Raw genomic sequence first — 15,346 nt, 5'->3', positions numbered from 1 at the left:
AGCTGAAAAATGAGGTAACAAGCTTAGCTAACAGAACAGCCCAGATTGAAGATACGATTAGTGAAATAGAAGACAAACAACTTGAGGCACAACAGAGAGAAGAAGAAAGAGACTCAAAAATAATAAAAAACGAGAAAGCCCTACAGGAATTGTCTGACTCCATCAAAAAGAATAACATAAGAATAATAGGTATATCAGAGGGAGAAGAGAAAGAAAATGGAATGGAGAATATACTCAAACAAATAATAGACGAGAACTTCCCAAGCCTGTGGAAAGAACTAAAGCCTCAAATTCAAGAAGCAAACAGAACACCGAGTTTTCTTAACCCCAACAAACCCACTCCAAGGCACATCATAATAAAGATGACACAAACCAATGACAAAGAAAAAATTCTCAAGGCAGCCAGGGAAAAGAAGAGTACAACATATAAAGGAAGGCCTATTAGATTATCATCAGATTTCTCAGCAGAAACTCTACAAGCTAGAAGAGAGTGGACCCCAATATTTAAAGCCCTGAAAGAGAGGAACTTTCAGCCACGAATACTATACCCATCAAAGCTATCCTTCAAGTATGAAGTAGATATAAAAACATTCACAAATACAGAAAAGATGAGAGAATTTATCAACAGAAAGCCCCCACTCCAGGAAATATTAAAGGGGGTTTTCCAACCAGATTCAAAGAACAAAAGAAAACAACACCACAAGTAACAGCTCCACCAAGAACACAATAAAACCAAACTTAAACTGTGACAACAAAGGAAAAAAAGGGGGGAGAGGATGGAGATTAACAGTAGCAAAGGACGATGAAGTGCAGAAATACTTATAAGATAGGGTACTACAATGAATATGATAGGTACCCTTTTCATTACTTAATGGTAACCACCCTTGAAAAAACCACCAAAAAAACACTTGACTTAAAAAAGGTAGCAACAGAGGAAAGAAGTATGGAACACAAACAAACAAAAACAAATGATAGAAAAACAAAAGAGAAGAATCAAACTAAATACAAAACTAACAGAAAGCAATTCATAAAATGGCAGTAGGGAACCCACAAGTGTCAATAATTACACTAAATGTAAATGGATTAAACTTACCAATAAAAAGACACAGAGTAGCAGAATGGATTAAAAAAGAAAATCCAACTATATGCTGCCTACAAGAAACACATCTAAGCAACAAGGATAAAAACAAATTCAAAGTGAAAGGCTGGAAAACAATACTCCAAGCAAACAACACCCAAAAAAAGGCAGGTGTAGCAATTCTCATATCTAATAATGCTGACTAAAAGACAGAAAAAGTACTCAGAGACAAAAATGGTCATTTCATAATGATTAAGGGGAAGTTGAATCAAGAAGACATAACAATCCTTAATATATATGCACCAAACCAAGGAGCACCAAAATATATAAGACAGCTACTTATTGACCTTAAAACAAAAACTAACAAAAATACAATCATACTTGGAGACCTCAATACACCGCTGACGGCTCTAGATCGGTCATCCAAACAGAGAATCAACAAAGACATAGTGGCCTTAAACAAAATACTAGAACACCTGGATATGATAGACATCTACAGGACACTTCATCCCAAAGCGACAGAGTATACATTTTTCTCTAGTGTACATGGAACATTCTCAAGAATTGACCATATGTTGGGCCACAAAGACAATATCAGCAAATTTAGAAAAATTGAAATTGTACCAAGCATATTTTCTGATCATAAAGCCTTGAAACTAGAATTCAACTGCAAAAAAGAGGGGGAAAAACCCACAAAAATGTGGAAACTAAACAACATACTTCTAAAAAATGAATGGGTCAAAGAAGAAATAAGCGCAGAGATCAAAAGATATATACAGACAAATGAAAATGAAAATACGACATATCAGAATCTCTGGGATGCAGCAAAAGCAGTAATAAGAGGAAAGCTCATATCACTTCAGGCCTATATGAACAAACAAGAGAGAGCCGAAGTAAACCACTTAACTTCACACCTTAAGAAACTAGAAAAAGAAGAACAAAGACAACCCAAAACCAACCGAAGAAAGGAGATAATAAAAATCAGAGCAGAAATAAATGAAATAGAGAACAGAAAAACTATAGAAAAAATCAATAAAACAAGGAGCTGGTTCTTTGAAAAAATCAACAAAATTGACAAACCCTTGGCAAGACTCACCAAGGAAAAAAGGCACAGGACTCAAATAAATAAAATCCAAAATGAAAGAGGAGAGATCACCACAGACATCATAGATATACAAAGAATTATTGTAGAATACTACGAAAAACTATATGCCACCAAATACAACAATCTAGAAGAAATGGATAAATTCCTAGAACAATACAACCTTCCTAGACTGAGTCATGAAGAGGCAGAAAGCCTAAACAGACCAATCAGCAGGGAGGAAATAGAAAAAACTATTAAAAACCTCCCCAAAAATAAAAGTCCAGGCCCAGACAGTTATACTAATGAATTCTATCAAACATTCAAAGAAGACTTGGTTCCTATTCTACTCAAAGTCTTCCAAAAAATTGAAGAAGAAGCAATACTTCCAAACACATTCTATGAGGCCAACATAACCCTCATATCTAAACCTGGCAAGGATGGCACAAAGAAAGAAAACTACAGACCAATATCTCTAATGAATACAGATGCTAAAATACTAAACAAAATACTGGCAAACCAAATACAACAACATATTAAAAAAATAATACATCATGATCAAGTGGGATTCATCCCAGAATCTCAAGGATGGTTCAACATACACAAAACGGTTAACGTAATACACCATATCAACAAAACAAAGAACAAAAACCACATGATCTTATCAATAGATGCAGAAAAGGCTTTTGATAAAATACAACACAATTTTATGTTTAAGACTCTCAACAAAATGGGTATAGAAGGAAAATATCTCAACATGATAAAGGCCATATATGATAAACCATCAGCCAACATCCTATTAAACGGCATAAAACTGAGGACTTTCTACCTTAAATCAGGAACAAGACAGGGTTGTCCACTCTCTCCACTCTTGTTTAACGTGGTGCTAGAAGTTCTGGCCAGAGCAATCAGACAAGACAAAGAAATAAAAGGCATCCATATCGGAAAAGAAGAAGTAAAGGTATCACTTTTTGCTGATGATATGATCCTATACATCGAAAACCCGAAGGACTCCACAAAAAGATTATTAGAAACAATATACCAATACAGTAAGGTCGCAGGATACAAAATTAACATACAAAAGTCCATAGCCTTTCTATATGCCAACAATGAAATATTAGAAAACGAACTCAAAAAAATAATCCCCTTCACGATTGCAACAAAAAAAAATAAAATACCTAGGAATAAACATAACAAAGAACGTAAAGGACCTATATAATGAAAATTAAAAAGCATTGTTAAGGGAAATCGAAAAAGATATAATGAGATGGAAAAATATTCCTTGTTCTTGGATAGGAAGAATAAATATAATCAAAATGGCCATATTACCCAAAGCAATATACAAATTTAATGCAATTCCCATCAAAATCCCTATGAGATTTTTTAAAGAAATGGAACAAAAAATCATCAGATTTATATGGAACTATAAAAAACCCCGAATAGCCAAAACAATCCTAAGGAAAAAGAATGAAGCTGGGGGCATTACAATACCTGACTTTAAACTATATTATAGGGCCACGATAATCAAAACAGTATGGTATTGGCAGAAAAATAGACACTCACACCAATGGAACAGAATAGAAAGCCCAGAAATAAAACCACATATATATGGTCAAATAATCTTTGATAAAGGGGCCAACAACACACAATGGAGAAAAGAAAGCCTCTTCAACAAATGGTGTTGGGAAAACTGGAAAGCCACATGCAAAAGAATGAAACTCGACTACAGCCTGTTCCCGTGTACTAAAATTAATTCAAAATGGATCAAAGACCTAAATATAAGACCTGAAACAATAAAGTACATAGAAGAAGACATAGGTACTAAAATCATGGACCTGGGTTTTAAAGAACATTTTATGAACTTGACTCCAATGGCAAGAGAAGTGAAGGCAAAGATAAATGAATGGGACTACATCAGAATAAAAAGTTTTTGCTCAGCAAGAGAAACTGATATCAAAATAAACAGACAGCCAACTATATGGGAACTGATATTTTCAAACGACAGCTCAGATAAGGGCCTAATATCCAAAATTTACAAAGAACTCATAAAACTCAACAACAAACAAACAAACAATCCAATAAAAAAATGGGAAGAGGACATGAACAGACACTTCTCCCAGGAAGAGATACAAATGGCCAACAGATATATGAAAAGATGCTCAGCTTCATTAGTTATTAGAGAAATGCAAATCAAAACTACAATGAGATACCACCTCACTCCTGTTAGATTAGCTATTATCAACAAGACGGGTAATAGCAAATGTTGGAGAGGCTGTGGAGAAAAAGGAACCCTCATTCACTGTTGGTGGGACTGTAAAGTAGTACAACCATTATGGAGGAAAGTATGGTGGTTCCTCAAAAAACTGCAAATAGAACTACCTTATGACCCAGCAATCCCTCTACTGGGTATATACCCCAAAACCTCAGAAACATTGATACGTGAAGACACATGTAGCCCCATGTTCATTGCAGCACTGTTCACAGTGGCCAAGACATGGAAACAACCCAAAAGCCCTTCAATAGAAGACTGGATAAAGAAGATGTGGCACATATACACTATGGAATACTACTCAGCCATAAGAAATGATGACATCAGATCATTTACAGCAAAATGGTGGGATCTTGATAACATTATAAGGAGTGAAATAAGCAAATCAGAAAAAAACAAGAACTACATGATTCCATACATTGGTGGAACATAAAAATGAGACTAAGAGACATGGACAAGATTGTGGTGGTTACCAAGGGTGGGGGGAGGGAGGACATGGGAGGGAGGGAGGGAGAGAGTTAGGGGGAGGGGGAGGGGCACAGAGAACTAGATAGAGGGTGGCGGAGGACAATCTGACTTTGGGCGAGGGGTTTGCAACATAATTTAATGACAAAATAACCTAGACATGTTTTCTTTGAATATATGTACCCTGATTTATTAATGTCATCCCATTACCATTAATAAAAATTTATTATAAAAAAATAAAATAAAATAAAATTAATAAAATAAAAAAAAATCACATCTAAATTTATTTCTTTCCTTTCCCTGGCCCTTATACTGAATGTTTATAAATCCCTTTGTTCACATATATATTTAAAAGGTTTTTAATACTCTTGAATAAACATAAATTTAAAAAGCTTAGAATTGTATTTTTTGCAATTATCTTTTGACAGTATCAATTTATAAAGAAGGGTTATATTAAATCTTATTTCAAATGCTTAAACTATTTCAAGAAAATAAAATTTTTTGTGTAAAAAATTTTAAAAATAACTGCCAAAAAATCTGATGAATCTAGTGGAAGTTATTCCATATCCTTAACATTTTAAAAAGAATAATAAGTCTGACCAGGCAGTGGCACAGTGAATAGAGTGTCAGCCTGAGACACAGAGAACCCAAGTTAAAAACCCCGAGGTCACTGGCTTGAGTGCGGGTACACCAGCTTTAGTGTGAGATTGCCATCTTGAGCATGTGGTCATAGACATAACCCCATGGTTGCTGGCTTGAGCCCAAGGTCACTGGCTTGAGTGAGGGGTCACTGGCTTAGCTGAAGCCCCTGATCAAGGCACATATGAGAAAGCAATCAATGAACAACTACAGTGCTGCAACAATGAGTTGATGTTTTCATCTCTCTCCCTTCCTGTCTGTCCCTACCTGTCTTTTTTTTCTCTCTCACTAAAAAAACAAAAACAAATAATAATTCTTGCAACCATGAAATGACTTTAAATAAAACATAGTTCGATCTACACACAATGAACTCCTCAATCTAAGATTCTCTTTTAACTCACATTTATACTTTGTTTCAACTTAATAAATATATTTGTTTTTCTTATAATTAGAAAATTAATTCAAATGTATTATAAGGGGAAAAAAATAAACCCATTATCTCATGACCAAAAGAGAACCCATTATTTTTGCAGTATATATCTAACCCTATGTTTATGATACAATGAAAAGATGACATAAAAACTTCCTGATAGCATATAATATAATGAATTTCATAGCTTAGTTCTTATAAAATAACTAATGGTGAATAGTGACAATAAGAAAAAACATAATTAAATATAAACAAGCTAGTGGGCAATAAGTGTACAGCAACATGGTAGGATTCCTGTATACAAAACTTCTATAGTATAGTTTAATCCAAATATAATATTTACATTTTGGGTAACTAAAATAATGGACTGAGTATTCTTCAGGCTGTAATCACAGATATATTATTTTTTTATTGTTATTTGATAAATATTAATGAGTTGCAGAAAGTAGAATTTAAGATTAGGTCTCTGACAACATCTGGAGTACTGATAGTGTATGTCTTCAATTAAGGGATAATCTATACACCTAAAATCATCAAATGAGAAGGGATTCTCTGGGGAGTAACTGAGTGGCTTGATAATGAAATATAGTACCTTTAGCTTTTTGATCATAAGGTCCTTGTAAGCTAGGATGAAGGTTACCAAAAGTCATTACTGGTCAATACCTTACAAGAGGGAAAATGAATTACTGTACTTAGCTCAGTTCAGTTTCTATTACCATTAAAAGCTGTTTGTTATCAGTTGTAGATCCAATGAGTGGTAAATGTGACCCTTTATCACTAAAGTTTACTTGCCCTGAAAAGGACCAAGATTGTTTTCTTCAAAACATATGTGTGCCATTATTCTGGTTACTTCTTAACACTTTAAAAGTCATCTACTTTTACTAAGTCTAAGGAAATGGATTTGAAATTGCACATTATTAAATAGAAAAATTTTACTTGGGTTTTTCTACACTAAGCTAAAGGCAGTTGCTTGTGTCTTTTCCAGATAAAAAAAGCTGTGATGTCTTTTTCTCAGCACTAAAACTATGTTGTGCTTTGAAAATTGTGCAGTTTCTCTGCTCTTTTTAGTAACTAATTGCTTCCTGGATCATGTGTGCTGGGCATTCTTGCTCTTTTAATGTAAGACTTGTGGGATCGTTCTGTGGTATATTTGAGCAGATGCTTTGTATTCTATATCAAAGTCAATTGAAGTTGCTGCTGATTAATATGTTCTACTTTAAATAACCTTGTATTATATACTCTCTAATATGTCAACAATATACTCATAGAAATGAATGGTGAAGACTCAGGAGAAAAAAAAAGGTACTGAGACCAAGTAGCTAGTAATTCATAGAAAAATAAGGCCTTGTTGCAAATCCTGGTGTCTTGTATCCAGGATTAGGACAAAGGTATATGTCTGCAGTAATACAAAGCCAAACAGGTACTAGGTTTCACATTTTCCAATTCTGATAGCAAACATTACATGACTGAATATTTAGCAATAGCCTAAAGGTGGACAGGACGATAAATTACATATGAATCTAGTTTTTAGATAACATATAATAGAACATAGGCATATTGAAAGCCAAGAATATTCTTGCTCTCCTTTATAATTTCAGTACCTAAAAGTACCTTATTGAAGTCAACTTAGGGTCTAGGTAATTATTGAATGAATGAATAAACTAATTTTTATTTATATATCTGAAGAGTCTCCTATGGAATTATTTTATGAATGAGAGAGCTTAATTGAAAGCTAAGAATCAGAGATTTGCTAAAGTAGTGAAATCATAAATGTCATAAAGCAGATCTTTTAAAAAAAACATAAAAAAAGCCATTTGACCACTTTTATCACTAATTACCTCCAACAACTAGAAGATCAGAATTAAAAAACAGAGGAAGTAATATTGTGATTTTCCATTTCATTAATTAGTTCTGGTTAAAGTTCTGAGAGAAAAATTTAAAGTGAATCCCTTGTATTTATATATCTGTATAATTTTTACTTCTTAGGACTGAGATTAGCTTCAAGTAATGCTACAGCTGAAATGTATTCATAAAAATAAAGTTTAATTTTTTTCTATAATTAACTCTGTGATGTATGAAAGGGCAGAGACACCGCAAATGAGGTTTTGTTTATGTGTGTGGCTGTGTATAAGCACTTGAATAAAATGTGGCTCTTTGGATAAGGCTCAGTGGAAAAGAAGTGTCACAATTTTTTTTCTCAATTTCCTTGTGTAGTAGAACAAAATGTTAAACTCTTCCATTCATTTCATCCAAACAAATTCGAGACTCCCCGTCATCAACATGAAGTTCCTCTTCAAAATCAGCAACATCTGAAACATGAGTGTACCTAGGAAAGCTGTTACTTCATGTTTTTCTCAGGGGTTTTCCTGATAACAGTCGCCTGTGTTTTCCCATTTGCCCTCAGCCCCGTCAGAGACCCTTCACCTCTTCTGTAGATCTATCCTCCCAGAGGCCACAGGTCACACCAAACCTACAGAAACGAAAAACAGACTTCCTGAGTCCACTACAAAACACACAAACCTGTTTCCTCTACATCTCATATTGGCAAAACTCTGTCTTAGCAGATTCGGTGTGGAAACAGCTGTTGAAAAGGCTAGAGGAACTGAACCCCCAATTCCACATGAGCTTTCCTGCTTCAAACTACTGAGATGAAGGGAGCACGGCTTTTTGTCCTGCTTTCTAGTATATGGAGTGGGGGCTTCGGACTTAAAGATACTCCTCAGATTTGGACTACATCCAACGATGAAAATTCTCAGAAGAATACAACCTCTGCTCCAGTTCAAAGTCTTCAAATAATGCCCACCACTCAGATTACATCAGCTGGGACAGCCACTGAGGCAAGAACTTCCCAAGAGAATCATCTAAAACCAGCGCTGTTTCCCTCAGAAACAAGTGCATCACCTGAGGTTGTGAGAAACCCAGTTTTCACGTCCACAGAGAAGACAGAAGAAAGAGTGTTGAAGCTACAAACGTTTGCGCTCCCAACCAAATCTAGCATCCAGTTCAGTCCTAGAGCAGAATCAGTGGTCCTTTCCAATTCCACGCTGAAATTTCTTCAGAGCTTTGCCAGAAAATCGAATCACCAAGTGGTTTCTCTAAACTCAGCTGTCAATGTGGGAAATCGATCCTCACGGGAAATATATCTCAGCAGAAGTGACACCAGTGAAAGCCAGAGAAGCAACTATCAAAAGTCAAGCTTTGAAACAACTAGAGAGAAGTAAGAAACATTCTTTGCTTCTTTTTCTCCCTAACTATAAGATCTGTAAGATTGCAAGCTAAGAGTTAAACTATCTCACTCCAGAAAATGATTTTATGTTCAAAGTAAAATTGAACCATATTTCAGTTAAAGTAATAAAGTGTTACCTTATTTAATGAAGAAATAAAGAACAAACAAAATGCAGTAATTCTGTTTTAATTGAAGTTGTCAAAGTCACCTAGAGAGTGGTGTTTTACTTGGGATAGTTACTAACAAAGAATGTAACACCACAGTGACTGTTGGTTTAGTTAATTAATTTAAGAGTATTGTAGGTTGTGCTCAAAACTACACTCACAATGTGAAAGAAAAAAATGTCAGTACAGTTGGTATGTGAACATATTTAAAAATTGAAACAGTCTGGTACTGTGGAAAGCATACAGTTACCAAGATCAAACTAAGTGGTGCTGAATTGGAATCCTAGCAACAGTACTATCTAGATCCATATCCTTGAGCAAACCATTTGATGTCTCTGAACCTCAGTTTCTTCTAATATGAAATACATATATAGTATAGGGAGTACAAATAAATAACATAACTTTGCAGGCTTATCACGCAAGATTCAAATGAATGAAATACACTTAGATCTGTGCTTCTCACAGAATAGATGCTCAACAAATTCTATTTTATTAGTACTGTTATACTAGTACTAATTGAGTTATACTATCATCATGAATGTGATGAATAGGAAAAGGAAATTTAAGTTTTTGAAGTAAATTACAAAACAAAGCTGAAAAGGTATCACTAAAGACTTTCAAAAGGAATAAAAAACTATAAAGTACAGGTCAATATTTTACTCATTTAAAGTTCAAAGTTATCTGTATGTGTATAATCCTAGAAGTTTAGTGTTATGAAACTAAATTTTCAAATACTTTTTAATTCTAAAAAATAATTTCAAGATACCAAATAATGTTTTAGGAGCTTCAGTGAGTAAACATGATTCAAGCTAATAATAGTAACTTATACCTGCTACATGGAAGACATTGTGTTCAAACTGTTGTTGGATATAAAGATGAAGAGAAACTGGGAAAAACACAAGCCAATAGATTTGTACTCTTAATTCACTGTATTTCAAAAGTTATAGAGATTTTAAAAACACTTAAGTAAATCTGATTTGATTAAAAACTTATTAATTTGGTGGAATTTAGAACAACCCAAATTTATTGTAAAACAAGCACTATAAATTTCAAAATATTCAAAAATTTTTTGTGTTTATAACAGACATTTTAACAGATATAAATGAAACTTTCTCATGTTTAGGGACAACAGGACATGATTTATTAAATAATGATAAGTACCATTTATTGATAGCCTTTTCTAAGTCACTTACATGATCATTTCTTTTAACTATATTTTGTTAAACTCTATAACTTAATTTTTTAAGCCAATTATATAGAACTCTTAGGAACTCATAGGAAATGATTGGGAACTTTTAAGAGATGTTGTCATCAAGAGATTTTTCAAAGGAATAGGAAATATAATCAAAAGACAATCCAAATGAAAATATCACTTAAAATTTATATAGCCTATAGAATGTGGAATAGAGTTATTTCATCATTAAAACTAGTAATTTAAAAATTAAGAATAATTCCCGCCTCCAAGGGCTATTCATATAAAAGGTAAGCACCAGCATATGAATCATACTTTTAAAATTTTAATATGTGTTAGGAGGAAACAAATTATTAAAAGTGTAACCTACTGAGCAGAACTTTATTCCATGGAATTTCCAATGAAAATAATATCAAATTATTTCTGGAGAAAAGTATCAACTATACTTTGAGATTTTTTAGCCTGAGCTGCTGGTGAACCTAAGAGTTTTGTTCTTGTTTTTTAGTAATCCTTTCCATGAAGTTCAAGACTTCTTGCTCAGTAGACAGTGCAGTTAATAATAGTGTGACAGAAAACTTAAGTGTGTCTTCTATGGACACAGTGTTGATGCAAAGAAGACTTGATAAGGTCAAAAGAGGTCTTTCATATTTTCATTTGATTAGCAAATAATAATAATAAAAGTTACCTCTTTAATGGCATGTGTTCCTAGTACTGTAGAGTTCTGAGTAAATATGTCTGTTTATATATTAAACATATATGTTTAATTGTTTAATCATTACAATACTCCATAAAGAAGCTTCTGTTGTTACTTTGCAGAGAGGTTAGGTAACTTTTCTAAGATCACTTAACTAGTACATCCCAGGACAAAGATTCAAATTCAGGTTGACTGGCTTGAGAGATATATAGCTTTCAGTCCCTACATTATGCTCATTAGCAAGTACAGTCTATTCTCCCAAGTGGAAAAATAGGATGAGCAGTTTATTTCCTTGCTTATGAACCTTTAAAGGTTACTCTTTGCCTCCAAAATAAAGTCCAGATTCCTTTCCAGTTAGTCATACAATGCCATCCTTGTCTGGCTTCTGCCTGTCTTCAGCCTCATCTTCTGTGACTTCCTGGTCATTAAAATTTGTAGCTTTCTGGTTCACAATATGCTGTTTGTTATATCTACCTTTGTTCCCTGTTTGGTCTTCTTCTCCCATTACCTACTTTCTTTACACCTAATAATACCTTCAGGAGCCTTCCTAGGCAAAATTAAGTGATCCTTCTAACTGTTCATGTAGCTCTCTTTGACTTTTTCTTCCACTGCACTCTAAAAGTGTATTATAATGAACCTCTGATGTTTTTGAATACAGAGACATATATTCAGTGCTAGTAAAGTCTATGGCTTATAAGTACATAAGAAGTATTTAACAAACTAAATGTAAATTTATAGATCAGCATATAGATATGAAGAAGAATCCCTCCTAAAGAAATAGTCTTATTTCTCTATGATAAAACCTAGTTGATTTGGGTTAATTGGTTTGAGATAATCTGGGATTAAAGAATAACTTAGATTTTTTTCCTACTGCTCTTGGAATTTTATAGTGATTCTTATTAAAAGGAATACTTATATCTCCTGGGGGATTTTTCGGGCATATTTTGTCTCATCTTGTATTCTCTCTCATCTTAGCAGGGCAGTCACTACTGACTACACCAGAGTTGTGGTTTTCTGTCTAGCAGAGTAGGTGTTTGCCAGTGACCAAGCACTTTGAAATAGGATAAAAAAGAAATTAGGATTAATGCATTTATGAGTTCAGCAAGTATTTGCTGAGGACCTAATCTGTCCACAGCATTGTGCTTGTGTTGAAGGTAACACAATGAACGAAAACTTCCTCTGTCATGCCCTCATGAATTCTACAGACCAGTGGGATGGGCATGGGAAGGAAAATAGTGAATCATAAATGCTGTTGTTGCATTAAAATGGTGATAAACATTCTGAATGAAGTTTATTAGCGTATATAACAGGGTACATGGCCTACACGGGAGGTTAGTAAACCTTTCCTAAGAGGATAATAGGTGAAATGAGGTATTGGTGAACGTCAACTGCTTACTTAACTTCTCTTGTAACCCCAACCTGTGCACACAGGTACTGGATTTGAATCTTCACCATCACAGTGAATGGCTAGTTTCATAACTAGAACCGTAGGTATATTCCTGCCATTTTTCTTTCCCTTTTAGCTTTTATGTAATTCATCAAGAATTTTTGTTGATGTCCCCTCCAATATATTCCAGATTCCTCAAATTTTCTTCGCCTTCATTATACCATCCTTCCTAGCTACCATTATTTACCACTATTTTCACTCTTGCTCTTTGTAAACATGCTCTGCATAAGTAAGAGATCTGTTCATTTTTTATTAAATAGATTTGACATATGACACTGTTTAAATTTAAAGTGTTTAAACTTTTAAATCATTTTATTACTGCATTTTATTGAATGTAAAACTTCATCTATTGTGACATATTATATTACATACTAATAAGAAAGGAAAATATAACATAATTTCTTAGAATTTTTAGATTTACTTATCTCTTAGACTCAGACTTTTTATTATTATATATCACTTTTTTTATATTTAAAATGAAACTGACCAATGCTAGATGAAAGATACCATTGATTTCAAAATATATTCTTAATTTCAGAGATATGTTTTAAAATCTGTGGAATTTTAAGGTTTAAAATCACAGAGTAGCTTTCCATTACATTTAGAATAAAATGCATGATCCTCACCACAGCCCACAGGTCTTGGTTGACATGAGCCTGCCTATCTTTATGTTCTCATCTTCATTACGATCCAAGCTCAGTCCACTTCACTTCCTCCCACCACACTAGTCTTTCTGGTTACGGAATATGTCAAGTCAACCATATCTCAAGGAAACTTTCTGCTCACTCTTGCTAGAATGCTATTCCTTCAGTATTTAGAATGATGGACTCATTTTGCTCATGAAATTGCAGCTTTAATGTCCCTCCTCTGAGCCCTTCTCTGACTATTCAGTGTAAATTCGCAATCCTTATTTGATCACCCTTATGTTTTTTCATAGCACTATTTGAAATTATTGGGTCTGTTTATATAAAGAGTGTGTACTTTATGTCTTTCAACAGTAGAATAGACATCTTATGAAAATAAGAACCTGGCCTTCTTTATTTACTATTCTTTTTTAAAATAAATTTTTATTAATTTTAATGGGGTGACATTAATAAATCAGGGTACATATGTTCAAAGAAAACATCTCCAGGTTATCTTGTCATTCAATTATGTTGCATACCCATCACCAAAAGTCAAATTGTCCTCTGGGTTTTCCTTGTGCCCCTCCCCTCCCCCCTGTCCTCCCCTCTCCCCCCCCCCCAACCACCACACTATTTACTATTCGATTTACTATTTACAACAGTGCCAGATGTGTAGAAAGAGTTCAATGAAATTCTGTGGATTGTGGATGGATTTGGAGTTTAGAGTAGAGATCAACTAGCGGTATGAATTTGGGAACTATAGAAATATGCACACTCTACTTAGGACATTTTAATGTTTTTTCAATTTTTTTTTTTAATAAAAGGGAGGTGAAAAAGATAGGGCTAAAATCAGGTCTAGCCCAGAGTTTTCCAAAAGTTTAATGCTAAACAACATAAATATTTTATTTCCTGAGTTTAATAATTTGGCTTCTTTTTAATTTTCATTTGTTTATTCTTTTTCAATAAGCTACATATTTTGATGTATGTACAAGTAGGTGGCTTAAGTTAAGTGAATTATGACTTCTAATATAATATGTAAAAGTATAAATTCTACTTATACAAAAGTTTTTATAAAATTATGAAAACTAAAATTAATTCTGTCTATCATAATATGCACTTTTCTACTTATTTCTATGAATTATGAGTAGATTTTAGATATGAAAAATCTGATCTATAAAATTTGTTGTCTTAGTCTATTCAGGTTGCTGTAACAAAATTACACAAACTGGGTACCTTATGAACAACTGAAATTCATTCCTCACAGTTCAGGAAGCTGAAGTCTGAGATCAGGTTGCCAGCATTGTTGGGTGAGGGCCTTTTCCAGGTTCCCAGTTTTTCCTTGCGTCCTCACATGGTGGAAAAGGTGAGAGATATCTCTAGAGCCTCTTTTATAAGGGCATTAATTCTACATGAGGTAATGCCGTCATCTTCCGAGCCTTACTTCTAAAAACTATCATATTGGGCGTTTAAATTTCAACATGAATTTGGTGGGAGGAGACACAAATATTCAATCTATAGATCATTTGTAGTTTGCAAAGTTATTGTCAGACCTACTAGCATCCAAAGGGAATTATTCTCACATGCTGTAAGGTTTTGAAGAGAGCCATACTATTATTTTAAAGATTATTTTTTAAATTTCTTTGGAGAATTAAGTAAATGCATCCACTGTATTATTGTCAGTAAAAACTAATACTAAATAAAGTATATTCTGTATCTTAATTTTTTCTCATTGTTTTATTTTATTTCATTCCTCTGGCATTTCTACTCAGTAAATTAGTACTGAATATATAAGTATATATTGTATTATACATGCTCGAATTTAACAAGTATTTGTGATTAAATAGTCCAGGTGATTAAATAAGAAAATTTGTATTTCAATATCTTGGTTTTTTTAATATAAAAATATTATTTTAAAAATTTATTACTTAGGAAGAAATTCTAAAAGACTCAATTTTCAGGAACAACTGGATTATGTGTAGAATTAAGCATCGCAGCCTCTTGTTAGCTTGCCTTTCCTGAGGCTTTGCGGGCTGCACAC

At 33.6% G+C, this 15,346-nt stretch overlaps 1 protein-coding gene across 1 annotated transcript in view; it reads left to right on the top strand.

The window, feature by feature from the left end:
• Nucleotides 1-8,518: 8,518 nt before the first annotated feature.
• MMRN1 (multimerin 1) overlaps nt 8,519-15,346 on the top strand; it is a 92,199-nt gene continuing 85,371 nt past the window's right edge. Inside the window, exon 1 of the mRNA XM_066232514.1 lies at nt 8,519-9,179. Coding sequence (XP_066088611.1) covers nt 8,611-9,179 — 569 coding nt within the window. The 5' untranslated portion in view covers nt 8,519-8,610. The remainder of the gene's footprint in view (nt 9,180-15,346) is intronic.

The sequence above is a fragment of the Saccopteryx bilineata genome, chromosome 5 (assembly GCF_036850765.1).
Source record: "Saccopteryx bilineata isolate mSacBil1 chromosome 5, mSacBil1_pri_phased_curated, whole genome shotgun sequence".
NCBI lineage: Eukaryota > Metazoa > Chordata > Mammalia > Chiroptera > Emballonuridae > Saccopteryx > Saccopteryx bilineata.
This window is presented reverse-complemented; position numbering and strand designations above follow the sequence as displayed.